Here is a 19473-nt window from a genome sequence, read left to right on the forward strand (position 1 = left end):
GTTAGGCTGGGAATGCCTTCTAATTCGGCTCCTGTCCTATATGCATTTGCTTATCTCCTCTAGGTGGTTCTTTTTTTTTTTTCCCTGCTCATTCCACGTGATGGGCGGCCTTTCAGTATCTGCTGCCATCCTCCTGTAGCAGAATTGGCTGCGTGCTGTGAGTCTTGCCCAGGTGAAGAGCAGGAGGGGGTTTCTTGCTGTGCTGAGGTTGGATGATTGTGAAGAGCCACTCGCTCACTTGGGAACGTGTTTTACAAAGGAATCGTTTGTTTGGTTTTTTTTTAATCCAAACTGCCAATCATTGCTGACTCTTTTTGTTTCCATAAAACGTTTGCATGTGTAACAAAACCTTTCCTTCCTGATGACTGTAGGCATTTTTCTCTTTTCCTGGAATGAGGTTGCACTTGTCGACACGTGAGGATTCTCGATGCGCTGAGCAGACTCACTCCTTGCTTTTTGCCTCCTTGTAACTTGTGCTTTGCCTACTACGTTGCATGTTAAAGCATGTGAGGCACTGAGGGCCTTGCTAACTCCAGAGCACCCGGCGAACGCCAGCAAACGGTTTTTGCATTTCCGTAGCGCAGTTGTGGGTTTTTTTTTATTTCTCTTCCCTCCAAAAGCTTTTTTTCTGTTTGTTTAATTCCTAAAGTAGCGTCGGCTCACTCTCTCTCTCTCTCTCTCTCTCTCTCTCTCTCTGTCCCCGCAGGGAGAATCACAGCGAGATTGAACGCAGACGGCGGAACAAGATGACGGCGTACATCACAGAGCTGTCGGACATGGTGCCCACCTGCAGCGCCCTGGCCCGCAAGCCCGACAAGCTCACCATTCTGCGCATGGCCGTCTCCCACATGAAGTCCCTGAGGGGCACCGGGAACACCTCCACCGATGGCTCCTACAAGCCCTCCTTTCTCACCGATCAGGTTTCCGCTCCTTTCCGTTGTCTGTTCGGCCTTCTAACGCTGCCTCCTGTTTTTCTCTTTCCGTTCTGGCGCGCAGTAGTAGATTTTCTCAAGGAGACGCTAGGTTAGGTGGTGAACCCTGAGGCTCGGGAGGCAGGTGCATCTGCTTGGGGGCCCCCCTTAGAAACGTTAGCACAGCACGGAGAGAAATGGGAAGTCATTTGGACTTCCAGTTTGGTTGTGGCTGGGGATCTGGTGCCATCTGGGAGGATTTTCCCCTTCTGAACTAACTCGGCCCAATTGTTGCGGCAATATTACACTGACAATTAACAGATTACCCTGCCCTGGCCAAGCATCCTCAAACCCCTTCCAAAAGTGCATGAAAAAAAGTAGTGTTGGTGGTCAGGCTAGCCACTCCCACCCCCCTCTCTGGCTGCACAAAAAATGTCCTTAAGTGCCCCTCCTCTTCCTCACCCCCCCACCTGATACCTTTTAGGACCTGCTGCCAGGATGATGGTGCTCCAGCGAAATCCTGGCTGCTTTAACTTTGCTATTAGAGGGTGGGAGCCATACGGTTAAGGTAAAGAGGGAGAGGGAATCTTTGGCCCAGTGCATTGTGGTGATCAGAAAAGCAAATAGAATGTTAGGTATTATGAGGAGAGAAAAACGAAGAATATCATAAAGCCCCTGTATCGTTGCATGGTGAGTCTGCGTCTTGAACATTGTCCACAGTTCTGGTCGCCGCATCTCAAAAGATTATAGCTGAACTGGAAAAGGTACAGAGGAGGACGACCAAATTGATAAAAGGGGATTGAACGGCTCCCCTATGAGGGAAAGGCTAAAGAGTCTAGGGCTGTTCAGCTTGGAGAAGATGGCTTAGAGGAGATATAATGATCATGAGTGGGGTGGAACGGATAAATAGGGAACAGTTATTTACCCTTTCAAATAATGCTAGCACTTGGGGACACTAATAGGTAATAGGTAGCAGATTTAAAACAAATCAAAAAAAAGTACTTTCTTCATTTGGCACATAATTAAGTACTGGAATTTGTTGCCAGAGGATGTGGTGAAAGAAATCTGTAGCTGGGTTTAAAAAATGGTTTGGACAAGTATCTAGTGGAAAAGTCCATGAGCCATTATTAACCAGGAACACTTGGGCAAGCCACGGCTTATCCCTGGTTATGAGCAAGAAGGTTTGGATCTTCTACTGGGAATTTGCGACCTGGATCTGATGGACCCTCGGCCTTGCTCATTATGGCAGTTCCTCTGCAGTTTTTTGTTGACAAACTTTAGCCAGAATTTTCAAAGTGGATTTATGCGGATAACCCCGTGTTGAAAAGTTGCAGATGTGCACAGAAACCCACCCCCCCCCCCCCCCGATCAGGAGCAGGTGAAACACAGTGCGTGTGGATTTACAAATATCGCAAAAGGCAGGTGACAGTAAGGAGATTGTGTTCCTTCCACTGTTAACACCTGTGTGTGGGTGTGCCTGCTTTCCCTATGTTTACTGCTTAAAATCACTTTTTCTGACCTGATTACTATATGGAGAAAATGTAATACAAAGGCTAAGATGTGTTCTGTCTGGGGGGATGTTTGTCCCATGGAAGATCCTTTCTCGGCCTTAGTTTACAGTGGACCTCTGTTGCCCATAGGAGCTGAAGCATTTGATCCTGGAGGCTGCGGACGGCTTCCTCTTTGTTGTGTCCTGCGACACCGGGCGGGTGGTGTACGTCTCAGACTCCATGACTCCGGTCCTGAACCTGCCCCAGTCGGAATGGTTTGGCAGCACGCTGTACGACCAGGTTCATCTGGATGACGTGGACAAGCTCCGGGAGCAGCTTTCCACAACGGAAAACACCATGACAGGTAACAGAGGCAGCTGGGGGAAAGGGTTGTCTGGTGCATGCGTGGCAGAGGAGAGGTGTGTGTGATTGGGGGGGGAGGGTCTCTTGCACCTTGTGCAAAAGTTTGCATTTGTCTGCATTGGATCTGATGCGGGCCTCAGTTCAGTTTCCAGCGTGTTTGCATCATTTAAGATCTCCGTCGCCAGCAGGCCTTCGCTAGCAATGTAAAGACAGGTGCCAGTGATTGCTTTGATTTGTAAAGCAGTTAACTTGTAGGATCTGATCAAGAGTTGTTAGCACTCGCAGGCTCCTCCATGGAGGAAGTCACAGCACTACATCTACTGCTGAGGAATAGATGGTTTGTTTTTTCTTCCCAGAAAGTTAATTTCTTGGTAACCTTCCAGGACCATTCTAGGTGCTTGAAATCTGGCTTGCATTTGAAAAAAAAACAAGTGTATGTGGCTGTGTAGCACTTCTGTGCACTGCCAGCAGGTGGCAGTAGTAGAGCACTGTACCTAGGAAGTTATAGCCAGAATGTTTACCTAGCTTTGCACCTAAGCCCATGATCACAGAGACATCGGATCTTTCAGTCCTGATGGGCTCCCAGGTTCAAAGTTTGGAAAGCAGATGACGCGGGATGCTTACTATTCCTACAGTTTGAGGATTTGTGTTCCCAGTGCTATCCATCTGACGTCTCTTCCTCAGCTCTTTATCCATGAGTTCAGAAGCAGGCTGGGTCCTGGTAACCTGTGTGCGTTTTGGGATCCAGGGGTTGGAATGTGGTACCGGTTCATGCTGCCGTGTCTTGAGCTGTTGCTTTTGACAGGTCGGATCCTGGATCTGAAGACTGGGACCGTCAAGAAGGAAGGGCAGCAGTCATCCATGAGGATGTGCATGGGGTCCAGAAGGTCCTTTATATGCAGAATGAGGTGAGACGAGGATCGAGCAGGGCATACTGCTAGATCTGGACATTGGGTTACTAATTAAAGACATTTTAGGAATGTACAGCAGCAGGTCCCTGATGCTGTTCATGCTTCTTTCCCTCTCCCCCATTCTTCTCATTAGATGGGAGGGAGAGAGAGCTCCACGTTTTTAAGCTAATTCCAGAAAAGCTATGCACATTTAGCTGTGACACTGTTCAGTAGCCCAGTAATAGGTACAAAATTGGTAGAGGGAGAGGCCATTAATATCCGAACTCTATCCATGACCAATGCAATGTGACATATTATAAAACAGTGAAGTCCATGCAGCATCTTAGGATTTCACCCGTGACCAGGTGGCTGAGGCTGGAGAGAGGCTCATTGCAGCCTCCTGTGCGGTTGAGGGCTCCTCCAGATGAAAGGGTGGCTGCATTGGCATTGAGCTGTCCATCTGTCTGTTAAACTTTGCTCCACCAGATGTGATTGTTGCCTAATTCATCAGATGTGGTAGTTAAATGTCAAGAATTGTATCCATCACTTATGGATACTCCTTGTTCCTGTTCATACCTGGATCAGTCCAGAATCCTGGGTTTTGCCTCCCTTCCAGCAGATGAAGACAGAGAAAGTTTCACTGACACTGGCATATAACAGTTGGAAGCAACGCCAGCCATAACAGAAGCAAGTAACTTTACTTGAATGGATGAGTTATCCTTGCTGTAAATTCTGGAATAAAAGGAGTGAAGCTAATTTTAAAGACAGGAAACACCAAACGAGTGATTTATGGTAGTCCTTCAGAAGGAAGTATTTTCAGTAGGAAACGACAGCAATATTAATCCTTAGGGAGTGAAATAGTGGTGTTGGTCTTGACTGGATGGCCATGCGTGATAGTGATCTGTATAGAGTTTTCATATGAAATCTGATTCTCCTTTATAGAGTGGAAGTATGTAATTGAATATGATATAATTTCCTAATCAGTACAAAGTGGAAAATTGGCAACTAAGGAACATTCGGATTTGACCATATATAGTAGGCTGTGTTTGCTGAAATAATTTGTAGGATATCTTTAGGATAAGTTTGTTTGTTTTTTTTTAAGGGTTGGGTTTATCCCCTGAGGAAGACAGCATATAGTCATTGAAACTAGGGTCCTAGTTGGGATGTGGGTATTTTTTAAATATAAGCTAATTGTTTCTGATTATTTGCTGATGTGACTGTTTTTGTAAAAACTTTTTGGAATAAAAATTCATATATTTTTATGTATTGTTGTGGCATCCTTTTATATTATATTGTTAATTACATTGATACCAATATTTTTGGTACCTTTGATGTTATAGCACTGTAGTGATATAACCTGATGTGCCACCTGCAGTCCCTCAGTATTCCTCCGTCTCCAGCAGATGGTAGAGGTGCAATACCCTGCGGACCATGCAAAAGAAAAAAAAAAAGGGATTGAGAAGATACTTTACGGTATTCCTCCCGGAAGGTTATTAGGCCCTAGTGGAGCTATCCCTCCTGGTTCTGAGGAGGATGAGCAGGGGGGTCAGGGACCCTTGCCTGGCTTAGCCTTTCGCTGCTGGTAGTGTATATCTGGTGGGGCCAGTTACCTCCCCAATAGAAGAACAGGTAGAGTCCCACAGCTCTTCTGTCACAGGGAAATACCCCTTTTTCCTTCTTGAGTTTTGATTAAAATTAAAAAAAAAAAAAAAAAAAAGAGAGCAGTGGGGTTTTTTGGGGGGGGGGTTCCCATTATATCTTTATTGAGGTATACAGCAAAGACAATCCAGGCAAAATATAGAACCACAAAAACTGTGTGGTATACCTACAAGTTTTCACACAATACAACCCTTCCCACCCCACTCCCCACCCTGTAATAACACTGCGGCAAAATCTCACCAGCATAACAGTAGTTGTGGCAATGGCACTCAGGAAAGAAGGGCATTTTGGTTCATCCATACGTGCCTGAAAGTCTTTCAGGCAAAGTCAGAAGCCCTCTGTACTCAGGCAGTGGCTCAGGTCTTACAGCAATTGAGGTCTCTGGGTTGGGTGGTGAATCTGGCGAAAAGTTCTCTCACCCGTGCCAGGTTCTGGGAAGGGTGCTTCGACACCGGGTTAGGAAAGGTTTTTCTTACCTAGGTCGCATTCTCATGCTGCAGAAGCAGGTACGCAGACTGTTGGATGCAGCAATTCCCAGGGTCTGGGATTACTTTCAAGTGTTGTGCTCTATGGCCTCGATGTTGGAGTTAGGCCCTTGGGCCTTTGAGCATACGAGGACTCTGCAGAGGTCTCTCCTTTCCCATTTGGATCCTTTGTTGGAACAGTTTCATCTCCTGCTGTCGCTCAAGGAGCCTGCTAGATCCAGTCTGTCTTGGTGACTTGGTCAGGATCGTCTGAATCGCTGAAGTCCCAGACTGGGTGGTGGTTACCACCGATGCCAGTCTGTCCAGCTGAGGAGTGGTGTGCCGGAATCAATCGGCCCAGGGGCAATGGTCCAAGGAAGAGGCGTCCTGGTCTATCAGTCGCTTGGAGACGAGGACAGTGCAGTTTGCGTAACTTGCATTTCTGCCTCTGTTACGTGACCACTCTGAGTATCTTGTCGGACAACATGACCACAGTGGCTGATAATCAACCGACAAGGGGGTACCAGGAGCTGGGCAGTGGCCCAGGAAGCTCAGGAGTTGTTTCTCTGGGTAGAGCGGCATCTGGCGATGCTCGCGGCATCTCACATAGCCAGAATAGACAAATGTTCAAGCGGATTTTCTCAGTCACCAGAAACTGGATCCAGGGGAGTGGGAGCTGTCGTCGGTGGAGGCAATGGCTCTTCTATGTCACTGGTGGGGTATTCCCCACCTGGACTTGATAGCATCGCAGAGGAATGCCAAGGTGCCCCGTTTCTTCAGTTGCAGAAGGGGGTCAATGCCCTGGTCCTACCTTGGCCCCAAGGGGTCCTGCTGTATGTGTTCCCTCTGTGGCCCCTGGTGGGAAAAGTTACAGTGAATAGAAACACATCCCGGAGAAGTGATCCTGGTAGCACCGGAGTGGCCACAGCACCCGTGGTTCACAGACCCAGTCCACTTGGTGGTGGATGGTCCACTGCAGCTCGTCCATTTGCTAAACCTTCGTCGGGCGGATCGTTTTTGTCTCGCAGCTTGGCTTTTGAGAGAAGGCGTTTGAGAGAAAAAGGATATCCAGAGGATGTTATTTCCACTCTGGTAGAAAAACTTCCACTTCATTGTCCTATCCAGAAATTCTTTGAGTCCTGGTGCATGGGTCAGGGAGTAAGTCCTACTCTGGCCTCAATAGCTCAGATCTTGGCCTTTTTGCAGAAAGGAATGGTGAAAGGCTTGGCCTTTAACTTGCTTAAAGTTCGGCCTTGGGATGTCCTCAAGGCAAAGTGCATGAGATGCCTTTGTCTGCTCACCTGGATGTGGTTTGCTTCCTTCGAGGGGCAAAACATCTACGTTCTCCAGTGTGGAAAATATGTCCCTCATGGAATTTTAATTTAGTCCTACGAGAGATGTCTGTGGCACCCTTTGAGCCTTTAAGAAGGGCAATGGTAAAGGATCTCACTTTGAAGGTGGCTTTTCTGGTAGCAATTTGTTCGGCCAGAAGAATTTCTGAACTTCAGGCATTGTCGTGCAGAGAGCCTTTTTCTGAAAATCTGGTACCCTCTTTTTCTCCCGAAGGTTGCCTCAGCGTTCCATCTGAATCGGACGGTGGAGCTTCTGGCTTTCCCAAATTTGGACGCGTCTGCTCTGCGCGCTAGAGACCTGCAAGGTTTGGATGTGAAGCAGGCTTTGTTGCATTACTTCAAGGTCACCAATAGTTTCAGGGTGTCTGACCATCTCTTTGTGCTATGGAGTTGGGTCTAAGAAAGGGCAGAAGGCTTCAAAGTCTACATTAGCAAGATGGTTGAAGGAGGCAATAAGCTTGGCTTATATCTGTAAGGGGCATCTTATCCCGATGGGATTGAGGGCTCACTCAGTTCGGTCACAGGCAGCTTCTTGGGTTGAGGGCCAGCAGATGTCTCCACAAGAAATTTTGTCGGGCAGCTGCTTGAAAGTTGTTGCACACTTTCGCCAGACATTATCGTTTGGATGTCCAGGAACCAGAGGCCAGGGGTTTCGGTGAGAGTGTTCTTCGAGCAGGACTCTCCCAGTCCCACCCTAATTAGGGAAGCTTGGGTACATCCCAAGAGTCTGGACTGATCTGGGTATGAACAGGAAAGGCAAATTGGTTCTTACCTGTTAATTTTCATTCCTGGAATACCACATATTAGTCCAGAATCCCACCCTGGTTGTAGAGGAGAGTCTGCTCGTATTTCTGTTGTGTTTTCTATTGTATATAGGCTGCAGAGCCGTTCAGGATTTCAAATTTGTTCTCCTGGTTTGCAGTTATGAACAAAAGATTATTTTTTCTAATGCGGGTTTTTTGCTTTTTCTCCTGCTCGTTGTGGGACGTTGGTTTTCGATTTCATTAGGATTGTTATGGGATGGATCTTGGCTTGGGTACAGGTCAATATTGAGGGATTGCAGGTGGCACACCAAGTCAAATGCCAGTGTCAGTGAAATTTTGGAGGGGAGGCAAAACCCAGGAGTCTGGACTGATCCATGGTATTCTAGGAACAAAAATTAGCAGATAAGAACCAATTGTCCTTTATCTTATTCTATCTGTAGTTATCTCTGTCTGTGTAATCATTTACTCGTAATGTTCTCATATTCAGTAAACAAGCACAAACATAAGTCTAGTTCCTAGCTTAGCTTACTTTAATGGCTTACGTTCTCAAAAATCTCCCTTGGCTCAGGTTCTCGTAGCATGCTTGGAGGGCCGCTCCTGGTTCTCAGTCTCTGTTAACATTCTTAATTTGAATCATAAAACACAGCATAAGTGCTGGGGCCTAACCAGGGAGGGACCTACAGTATTGCCAGTGATACCCATAAGTAGGCCTCGCTGTCTTGCGTGGTTCTCAGCTTGCTGTTCTTACCACCAGGTGGCCACTCAATGCCATTTAATGTGTTGAGGGGGTTTCTTTCTTTTTCCTCTGCATAGGTGTGGCACCAGCGTGATGAATCCTGGGTCTGTGAACAGACTGAGCTTCATGAGGAACAGATACAGGTAAGCCTGATCAGCAACATTCTGTGGTGGGGTCCTCTGTGTTCAACCAAATAACCCAGTGCATAATTTGAAAAAGTCTAGATTTATAAATAACATTTTGAAGGTAGCATTTCTCATTTAAAAAGAGGTGGAATACTTTCAGCCAAAATATTAGCCACAAAGACATGGCTGAGCTATCCTGGAAACATATATATATTTTCTTTTTCTCAGCTGGCAGTTTCTTTCTGCTGCTTTGGGCTTCAGTTCAATCAGAAGCAGCCTTCACAACTCCTCTTTTATAATCCTCTCCCAACTCGTTAGCCCAGTCTTCGGCTGGGGGCTATGCACCAGGGCCCCTTCTGGAGCCTCATGACCAGCCGTTTGGTGTTACCCTTGTTCAGTGACTGGGAGTCCTTCTCTTAATACTGTTAATAATCACAGATGTCCACAGCACTGTACAGACACACATGAGACAGTCCCTGCTGCATGGAGCTTATAATCTGGTCAAGACGTTCAGTCGAGACATATTACCATTGAAGATAACTGGCTCATTACAAGAGAGAGGGTGGTGCTTCACAAACGTATCCAACATGACCTCAACAACACTTGAAAATTCGCACAACCCCAGATAGACACCCCCCTCCCCCCGATCCCCCCTCTTTCTTACATTCCTACTCGAATCACCTAAAGGGAGGAGTGGTGGAAGCAGCAGCCAGTATGGGACCTGTGAGTCACATTGATCTCCGTTCTAACCTGAAATTTATTTATTTATTTATTTACAACATTTATTACCCACCCTTACTACGTTCAGGGCGAGGTACAGTAAAACATAAGTCACACACAAAACATAAAGTAAAATTCACTAAAACCTAAGAACAAAAGTAAAAATAAGATAAAATAAAAATACAAAAATGTAATAGGGGATAACTTGGTTCTCTGCCAGGATATACAAATCAAGGGAAGCCTGGGATAATTATGTATTGTCTGCCTGATTGGGGAAGGCTTTCTTAAATAAGTGTGATTTTTAAGGCTTTTCTGAAGAAGGGTTTTTCATTAAGGTTTCTTAATTCATGTGTAAGGGAGTTCCATAGGAGAGGACCTGCAGAGGTGGGGAATGTGCGTCCTCGAGGAGGAGGAGGCAGATTCTGCGAGTGTGCATCGACTGCCTCTGCTGCTTGCAGGTTGAATTGGAAGTCAGTTCTGGGTTGTTTTTTTTGGGTTGTTTTTTTTTGTGACGCACAATTTTGGGAGCTGCTGTCTTAGGGATAAGTTGGCCGCATGTTCTTTTCTGATCATCTCAAGGGTGTTTTTTTTGGGTGGTGGTTGATCCATGCTTGGAATCTGGTCATGAGACCTGTACAAAAAAACATGTGTCTCAGACGCTGTAGAATAAATAGCCGGATGCGGCTAAGGATAGCAACTGATTAGTGTTCAGGAAGATTGCAAAGACGATTGGAGAAATTACTTACCTGATAATTTTGTTTTCCTTAATATAGACATATGGACTCGGGACCAATGGGTTATGCTCCCCTGCCAGCAGATGGAGACAGTCAGGTTTCAAAGCTGACATCACCCTAGATACAGCCCTGCAGTGACCTCAGCCCTTCAGTATTCTCTTCAAAAGCCACTGTGGACATACTATCAAAAAAACTTGATTAAAAATTGATAACTGTACTCAACCAAACACAAACACTGAACCCCAGTAAGATTATAGATGCCCTGTTCTAGGGTCAGATTTTATAGCTTACCCGTAATCTCTTGGACTAAATATCCACTCGACGGGCGAGTCCATGGTACCGTTCTTGGGCAGCCATGGGTGGGATGCTCAGTGCATCGGTCTACACTAAGGAAAACAAAATTATCAGGTAAGTAATTTCTCCGTTTCCTAGCATGTAGCCAGATGGACTCGGGACCAGTGGATGTACAAAGCTACTCCTGATCCTTGCAAAGGCTGCGTCCTCTCGGGACTGAACTTTCAGGCAATAGAACAAGTGTGCAAGGAGGACTATGTCGTTGCTTGCAGATGTCGACGAGAGACAGCAGTCTAGCTTCTGCCCTTGAGACTGCCTGAGCTCTAGTGGAATGAGCTTTAACCTGAAAAGGTAATGGCTTTCCTGCCTCCACCAAGACTCCCATGACCACCTCCTTAATCCAATGAGCTATGGTAGCCTGTGAAGCTGGTTCGCCCTGCTTCCTTCCACCATGAAGGACAAACATGTGGTCAGTCATTTTGGACCGGTTCTGAAACTTCCAGATACCGCACGAAAAGCCTACTTGCATTCAAAGGAGGCTGTATTCTTCCACCTCCTTGTGCTTATCTAGGGATATAATGAAATGGACTGATTCAAATTAAAGTTAGAGACTACCTTGGGCGAGAAGGATGGAACGGTACGAAGCTGTAACGCTCCTGGAGTCATCTGGAGGAAAGTTCCCAACACGATAAGGCCTGTAGTTCAGAGATGTGATGTGATGAGTTATAGCCACCAGGAACACCATTTTCAAGGTTAATAAACGCAAGGAAACACTGTGCAGCGGCCGAACAGAGGGCTCTGCCAAAAACTCCAATACTAGATTAAGATTTCACAAGGGAAGAGACCACCATAGGGGTTGCCGGAGGTGCTTCACGCCTTTCAGAAAACGGGCCATGTCCAGATGAGCTGACAGGCGGGTTCCGTGCACCTCACCCCTAAAACAGGAGAAAGCTGCTACTTGGACCTTCAAGGAGTTAAGGGTCAAACATTTATTCAAGCTGTCCTGCAAAAATTCCAGAATTAGTGGGATTTTGACCATCCGAGGGAAAACACCATGTTCCTCACACCAGGCCTCAAATACTCTCCAGACCTGCACGTACGCTAGGGACATAGAGAACTTCAGTGCGCAGAGTGAGGTGGCAGTTACTTCAACCGAATATACTAGCTTCATCAGGCAATCCCTCTCAAGGGCCAAACTATAAGACCAGCTACCGGACCAAGGCACACCTCTGAGGGATCTCGGAAATCATCTCAGGAATTCTCAGCTGGGGGAGGGACCTTTAGTTATCACCACAGGAGAGTGGGGTTCTATCTTTTCTCCAATTTAAAAGTAGAATTTTTTTCTTCCAAAAAGTACAGCGATCCCCATAGGGAAAGCACGTCCTCTATCTGCTGGAGACTTAGAAATATAGAAGGTATATGAAGGGTGATGTCAGCTTTGAAATCTGACTCCGTCTCCATCTGCTGGCAGGGGAGCATAACCCATTTGTCCTACATGCTAGGAAATTGTTTGTTTTTTAGCCTGTCCCTTGATTTGCCTCCTTTCTTTTGTATTGGGATGTGTTCTTGCTGCGAGCACGATTACATCTCTTTTTTTGTGTGCATTGTTGTATATATGAAACAATTATTTAAATGATAAAATGTATGTACTTGTTTGTTCTCATGTATCATGTCCCTGCAGTATTTTTATTGTACCTTTCCCACATTTCTGACAGGCAAATGTGGCAAGTAAAAAAAAAATGTTTTGGGAACTTAAGAGGCGGAAGAATGTAGAAATTAACGGCAGGAATCACTATATCTAATTCTCTGCCTTCTAAACATTTAAATAAGAAAATCAGCTGGTTGGGGGTAGGACAGGGAGGGTGGTACCAGAAGGCAAACAATAGTAATACTTTCAAGCTCTTTCATTTTAAGGGAAAGAGCAATTCAGCTATAAGAACATAAAACTTGCTATGCTGGGTCAGATCAAAGGTCCATCAAGCCCAGTATCCTGTTTCCAACAGAGGCCAATCTAGGTCACAAGTACCTGGCAGGATCCCAAGGGGTAGATAGAATCCATGCTGCTTATCCCAGGGATAAAAAGTGGATTTCCTATAGTCCACATTAATAATGGTTTATGGACTTTTCCTCCAGGGACTTGTCCAAACCTTTTTTAAGCGCACCTATGCGATCAGCTTTTATCACATCCTCTGGCAGTTAATGCCAGAACTTAATTATGCGTTGAGTAAAAAAAATATTTTCTCTTATTAGTTTTAAATGTATTACCCAGTTACTTCATTGTGTGTCCCCTGGTCTTTGTACTTTAAGAAAGGAGTAAACAATTGTTTAACGTTTACTCGTTCCACTCCACTCATTATTTCATAGACCTCTATCCTATCTCCCCTCAGCCGTCTCTTCTCCCAGCTGTTCAAGTAGAAATCTCCAGGTTATGAATGCCCCTATGGCATCTCCAGCTCTGGCCAAGTCAGGCAGTAAGGTTCTGACCTGGAAATCAAACCCAAGTCCTCTGTGGTCAGTACACAGTACTTGCCAACTGAGCCAGTCCATCCTGGAAAGTGTTGATTTGCTGGCTCGAGTTGGTGTGTCTTCCCTACCAGTTTTTTTTGTTTGTTTTTAGGTATTTCTTATATATAACAGCATGTTTTATATTTTTTTTTACCTTATAGAAATGGCCTTGGCCCAGTTAAAGAAGGAGAGCCTCAGTTTGTGGTCGTCCATTGCACGGGCTACATTAAAGCCTGGCCACCAGCAGGTTAGCCTCGCAGTGCAGCTGTTTTGAGTGCAGCTGTTTTGATCCCCCTTTTATCTTCGCAAGGGTTTGGGGTGGAGCAGATCCACATCCATCAGGTCCTCAAATGAATATCGGTTCTAAATCCAAAAATCTTAATCTTTAAACTGATTTCCGTGGATGCAAAGCAATGGATGAAGTGATCTGAATATCAAGGAGGAGAAAGTCTGTATGCAGGGAACGGGATGCTTGATTTTTAGACTTTGTGTCCAAGCTTGCCTGCCGCCTTCTCTTAAATGACCTCGGGGGGATGGGGAAGCGGTGAAGGTTCTGTCACTCGTTCTGACTGTGACTCGTTCTGACAGTGTATTCTCCATTTGCAACACTTCTGCTCAGGTATCACATTGGCAGAGGACGACCCAGATTCTGGCCAAGGCAACAAATTCTGTCTTGTGGCCATTGGTAGGTTGCAGGTGAGCACGGCGTGTCTTGTCCGGTTACTAATGTTGATGTGCTGTATATTTCTTGCTTGGGGATGGGGACTTGTGCTGTGTTCAGGGTTGATCAGTGTAGGGATTGCCCTGTGCTGGGTGAGGGTTGGGTTACCGATACAGGAGAGGGTTTGGATGAGGATTGAGGTATGGGGGCACTCATATTGTGCTGTGGATTTTTGTTTTCTTTGTTTTGGGGGCGGGGATGAATGATTAGGTCACCAGCTCTCCCAACTGCACGGATATGTCTGGTATTTGCCAACCCATTGAATTCATTTCCCGTCACAACGTAGAGGGATTATTCACCTTTGTGGATCACCGTTGCATTGGCACCGTGGGCTACCAGCCACAGGTCAGTAGAGTGTACCGTTCTTGACTTTGCTCCCTTAATTCTGTTAATGCTGGAAAAGTGATTTTAAGTAACAACTCTGCACTTCCTTTGTCTCCCCTTCTTGTAATGCTCTCTGTGGTATAAGTTCAGCTTAGTAGCAGCGACCAAGTTAACACAGACATAATCAGACAAAGCTAAAAGATCTCTAAAATGGAGACAAAATTCAAACTGGGGCTTTGCTGCTTCCTGTAACCTCTTGGTTAAAGGGGTTTATGAGGATGAGAGAACTTGGAAATAATGGTTAACTGCAAACAGATAATATAAAGTGATACTGAATAGATTTCTTGACCAGCTTTTAGGCTCTAACACGCCCTTCTGCGGGTCTGAAGCTGGAGTGAGCAAAGATGATATGTTGGCAGAAACTAGAAGTGAATCCTAAATTGCGTTCTAGCGATAGGGCGGCCGGCTCGAGGGAGTTTGATTTGTTAGTGATATGGCGACAGCGTAAACTTTTCAAAGGCCTCTGGCTCGCGCTGGTTTGTTTCGGCTGCCGACGCCATCTCTGCAGTGTCCCCTAGCCCTGGCTGAGACGGGTCACTGAGAGGTGCTGATCTGCTTTGCCATACATTTTTTAAAATCTTTAGTGTACGTTTCTCCACAATTTTGTGTTTCAATTAGGAGCTTCTAGGGAAGGACATTGTGGAGTTTTCCCACCCAGAAGATCAGCAGCTTCTGAAGGACAGTTTTCAGCAGGTAATGCCAATCTCCTTCACTCTCTTTCTTTCTTTTATTTGTGATTTTCAGTTATCATCATGAAAGCAAACTTGACAAGCACCATGGTACAAAAACAGAAAACAAATTTCACATTTAACCAATGAAACAATTGTACCATGTTAATATCATAGGAAGGACTTTTAAGGAACCTTCAAAACCCTAAGTCCTAGCCAATGTTGAATCTTCTCTATGCCACAGTCAGTTTGCTGGACCTGACACCCTAGGCTGCAAAGAGACATTTTATTGATCCGGTTCATGGAAATCATTTTTTTCTTATCCTCAAATCTAATTTCACATTTACATGGAAATCATAAGCACAAAGGTGACCCCCCAAGAGAGCCACCTTCTGCCTTTCACTTAGAAGCCATTTACGTCTGGATTGCGTAGATCCAGCTGCACTTGGAAACGTTGCTACCCTAGAAGCAGGAAAAACATTTTAACGTCCGTCTTATCAAGATCAAGAGCACAGCTCTAGAAGTAACCTTCAGTTGAGAATCTTGCAGAAAGCAGACAGTTCAGATCTGCAAGAAATGTTTATTTCAGAGCACGCTTTTAAAAATCCAGTCTCGGTCATGCCTGACCCCATAACACCCTGCTTTTCAGTTGCCCCTTGCTTGCTGCTTTGGCTTCAGGCCCAGCTCGCTGGAGAGGTTAGGGTTAACCGTGATCTGTGACTTTTATGCCCGAGGAGTTGTCCTGTTCCTGGCTTGCCTGGAGGCGGCCGTCGCTTCGTTATTGCGAGCTGATCCCTCCATTCCCCGTTCTGACAGATTTTTTTTTTTTCCTTTCTGTTTGTTGAGGTGGTGAAGTTAAAAGGCCAGGTCCTGTCGGTCATGTTCCGCTTCCAATCCAAAAGTCGAGAGTGGGTCTGGATGCGGACCAGCTCCTTCACGTTCCAGAACCCGTACTCGGACGAGATCGAATACATCATTTGCACCAACACGACTGTCAAGTATGTATGAGAAGGGGGCCAGTGGTGTTTGCCAGTTCAGTCAGTATTGCATGCTGCTAGGGGCTAACACCAGCTCCTGAAACATCTGGAATGACTTCTTCACCCCAATACCCGCACCTGGTGACAGAATACAAATTAAATAAACCGGTAAAGATACCATATTTTTAACCAAGAGGAGTGCCCCTTTTGGCTAATTGGTAGAGCTGCTGCCTCTGGACCAGAAGGTCCGTGGTTCTAGTCCTGGCTTGATCATTATTTCACATTATGGTGTGACAGATATCCCCAGTAGAGCTCCTATTCATTGGACCAAGAAAAAAACCTTTGTCGGAGCAGTGAAATCCAGTAATGTTATACACTTTTTCTCCCCTTATGAAGACCCCCGCCCCAATATTCATGCCTGCATATACATCAGACATGGATTTCTAAAGGGTGACCATGCAGTACATATTTATTTAGGCAAGAGGGATCTGTGTGTGTTTAATTCTGCCACCATATGTAAGATTGAACTGCAAATAACATCTGTCTTCATGAATGTTTTACACATAACCATGGTCAGGGATAGAAGAAATCAACCCTTTCATGTTTACCAGTTCCCTGTATGTACCCGGATCAGTCCAGATTCCTGGGCTTTGCCTCCCTTCCAGCAGATGGCGACAGAGAGAGGTTTGCTGACACTGCCACATAACCTGGTGTGCCACCTGCAGTCCCTCTGTATTTCTCTGTCTCCAGCAGATGGTGGAGGTGCAAAACCTGCAGTTCTGAACCTGTTTAAAAAAAGAAGAGGATTGGAGAATTTCCTCCCAGGAGTTTGGTAGGGCCATCCCTCCTGGTTTTGAGGTGGACAAGCAGGAGGTTAGGGACCCTTGGTTGCTCGGTCCTTCCACGCTGGAGGCAGAAAGCTGGTGGATCCAGTTCCCTCACCTCTAGGAGGATTAGCGGAGCCTGCTGCCACTCTTCATATCAGGGAAGTCCTTTTTTGTCTTTTATTAAAGTTTAAAAAATAAATTAGTGTTTCTTTTCTTCCCTGTTGGCGGTGGCAGAACGGGGCTGACACCAGACGGGCTCAGCTTCAGCGGCTCTCGCGGATTCTTTTCCTCAGGCGTGTGCTGTGCGGTCTGAGTAGGGCTGAAGCATGCCACGCAGTTGCAGGTGCACACGGCATGTGGGGAGCCAAGCGCACACCTCTCTTGAGCCAGCCAGTGTTCCCGGTGCCTCTCTGGGAGAGAGGGCACTTCAAGAGTGACCTCGGCAACTTTAACGCAGCAGCGCGGGCCTGGAAGGTCTTCAGCTGCATCGGGGGAAGCAGCAACTCCGTTCCCAGTGAGCACGGGAATGGCAGCCATCTTGGATTCTTTCACGACTGCTTCAGAGGCTGCAGGGGGGAGGGGGTCTCCCTTCACCACAGTCACCGGCTGATAGGGGGCCTGGGGGGGGGGGGGCAGTTGGGGGAGGATGAGGACTTCGTGGGAGATGTCTCTGATGATTTTTCAACCTTCTCATCAGATTTCGTTCTCTTGCTGCACAAAGCTTATTTGGAGTGGAAGGCCGCGGGGCAGCATGCTTCCAAACGGGGCGTCGGAAGGTCCGCAGCCCAAGAAATCCAGGCTTTCAGGGGCTTCTGGGACTACCAGGTTCAGCAAGTCCTTGGGTTACCCGCGCAGGGGGCCGCTAAGGACAATTTTTCTGATTACACCGAACTTGGGGTTCCGTCTGGAGAAAGCCCTACAGAGGCGGATTCTTCCCTCGGGGGACAGGATCTGGATGAGGGACCGCAGAAGGTCCTGCTGTGGAGGGGGTCGATCCGAAGGTGGTTCGTCTGTTCCACAGAGAAGAGTTGGAACCCCTGATCCCTTATGTCTTTGCAGAGATAGGCATAAAGGTTCCGCAGGAGGAGTCCAATCAGGAGGATGGGGGTCCAGCGAAGGCTTTTCCGTTCCTTAAGTCAGTTAAAAATCTGGTGGTCAGGGAGTGGGATACTCCGGAGACTGGCTTGAAGGTGGGTAGAGCAATGGATAAGTTATATCCTTTGCATGAGGACACGCTGGAACTATTGAGAGTCCTGAAGGTGGATGCCTCCGTCTCGGCAGTTACTAAGAAGACAACTATTCTGGTGGCCGGTTCTGCAGCTTTGAAGGATTTGCAGGAAAGAAAGCTTGAGGTCCATCTTAAAAAGATTTTTGAGGTGTCTGCTTTTGGTATCTGTGCTATGGTGTGCAACAGTTTTATGCTTCAGGCTGGGCTGCGATGGGTGCAGCAGATGCAGGCTGACAAGGCTATGTCTGTCTCGGAGTCCAAGCAGGCGGAGCGGCTGGAAGCTGCGGTCACTTATGGAGCCGATGCATTGTATGTTCCTCCAGAACGATTATGTCAGTGGTTTCGGCCAGGAGGCTTCTTTGGTTACAAAACTGGTTGGTGGACATTTCGTTTAAGTCTCAGGAACATTGCCTTTTGAGGAAAAGCTGCTTTTTGGAGAAGACTTGGAGGGAGCTGATAAAGCATCTGGGCAAGAATAAAGTACTCAAGTTATCTGAGGATAAGCCTAAAGGGCCAAAAGGTTTTTTTCCTCTGCGTTCTCAGTTTTGAGGGCAAATTTGTTTTTGGCAAGGTAGGGCTTCAGGGGGAGTCCAGAGGCAGGCCTCAGGGAGGTCGCAGCCCTGGAACCAGTCCTTTTGAGGCCGAAAACCAAACAGGGATGGTTCTGGCCAGGGTAGTGGTGGGGCAAATCCACCCAATGAAGTGAAGCCAGCTCACTCCTCAGTACCAGTCATAGGGGGGTCAATTGACTTCTTTTTTTTTTTTTTTTTTTTTAATATGAGGAGTGGACCAAGATCATGCCGGACCAGCTGGTCTTAAGTGTGAGATAACAAGGTTACGCTGTAGAATTTGCTCATCTGCTAAGGGACCTGTTCATGATCTCCCCTTGCACCTCAATGGGGAAAAAAGGCTGGCGGTGCAGCAAACCATCAACCGTCTGCAGATGCTAGGAGCCATTGTTCCCGTCCTAGAGGAACGGGGGACAGGACGCTATTCCATTTATTTCATGGTTCCAAAGAAGGAGGGGTCTTTTCGCCCAGTTCTGGACTTAAAGAAAGTAAATGTGACTCTCAAGGTTCCTCGTTTTCAGACTCTGCGTTCGGTCATCGCAGCAGTGCTCAAGGGAGAGTTCTTGGCTTCCCTGGATCTGACCAAGGTGTACTTGCACATAGGGATCCAGCCGGACCATCAGAGATTTCTCCAGTTCATGATCCTCTGGAGGCATTTTCAGTTTTGCGCCCTTCCGTTCAGTCTGGCAACAGCTCCAAGGACCTTCACCAAGGTGATGATGGTGGTGACGGCAGCCCTCAGGAAGGAGGGCGTGCTAGTTCACCCATATCTGGACGACTAGCTCATTCGAGCAAAGTCAGAGGTCCTTTGCAGACAAGCGGTGGCCTTGGTGCTGCAGCACTTACAATCCCTGGGATGGATCATGAATTTGTCCAAGAGTCATCTCTCCCCTTCTCAGGTGTTGGAATTTCTGGGGCTGCGTTTCGATACCGGATGGCGAAGGTTTTTCTCACGGAAGAGTGCATTGTCGAATTGCAGTCACAAGTTCACAGGCTGTTGGAGAGCCATGTGCCCAGGGTCTGGGATTACTTGCAGGTTCTCGGTTCCATGGAATCTACTTTGGAGCTGGTTCCTTGGGCGTTTGCTTATAT

General features: G+C 46.7%; 1 protein-coding gene across 2 annotated transcripts in view; it reads left to right on the plus strand.

The window, feature by feature from the left end:
• The window catches only part of ARNT (aryl hydrocarbon receptor nuclear translocator), a 48880-nt gene that overhangs the window by 16006 nt on the left and 13401 nt on the right, over positions 1 to 19473 (plus strand). For both annotated transcript variants that reach the window (XM_029581431.1, XM_029581432.1), the window contains 9 exons: positions 707 to 920; positions 2552 to 2765; positions 3570 to 3672; positions 8707 to 8772; positions 13169 to 13254; positions 13627 to 13703; positions 13939 to 14073; positions 14731 to 14805; positions 15627 to 15778. In XM_029581431.1, the coding sequence (XP_029437291.1) occupies positions 707 to 920; positions 2552 to 2765; positions 3570 to 3672; positions 8707 to 8772; positions 13169 to 13254; positions 13627 to 13703; positions 13939 to 14073; positions 14731 to 14805; positions 15627 to 15778 (1122 nt within the window). The remainder of the gene's footprint in view (positions 1 to 706; positions 921 to 2551; positions 2766 to 3569; positions 3673 to 8706; positions 8773 to 13168; positions 13255 to 13626; positions 13704 to 13938; positions 14074 to 14730; positions 14806 to 15626; positions 15779 to 19473) is intronic.

Source organism: Rhinatrema bivittatum, chromosome 16, assembly GCF_901001135.1.
Source record: "Rhinatrema bivittatum chromosome 16, aRhiBiv1.1, whole genome shotgun sequence".
NCBI lineage: Eukaryota > Metazoa > Chordata > Amphibia > Gymnophiona > Rhinatrematidae > Rhinatrema > Rhinatrema bivittatum.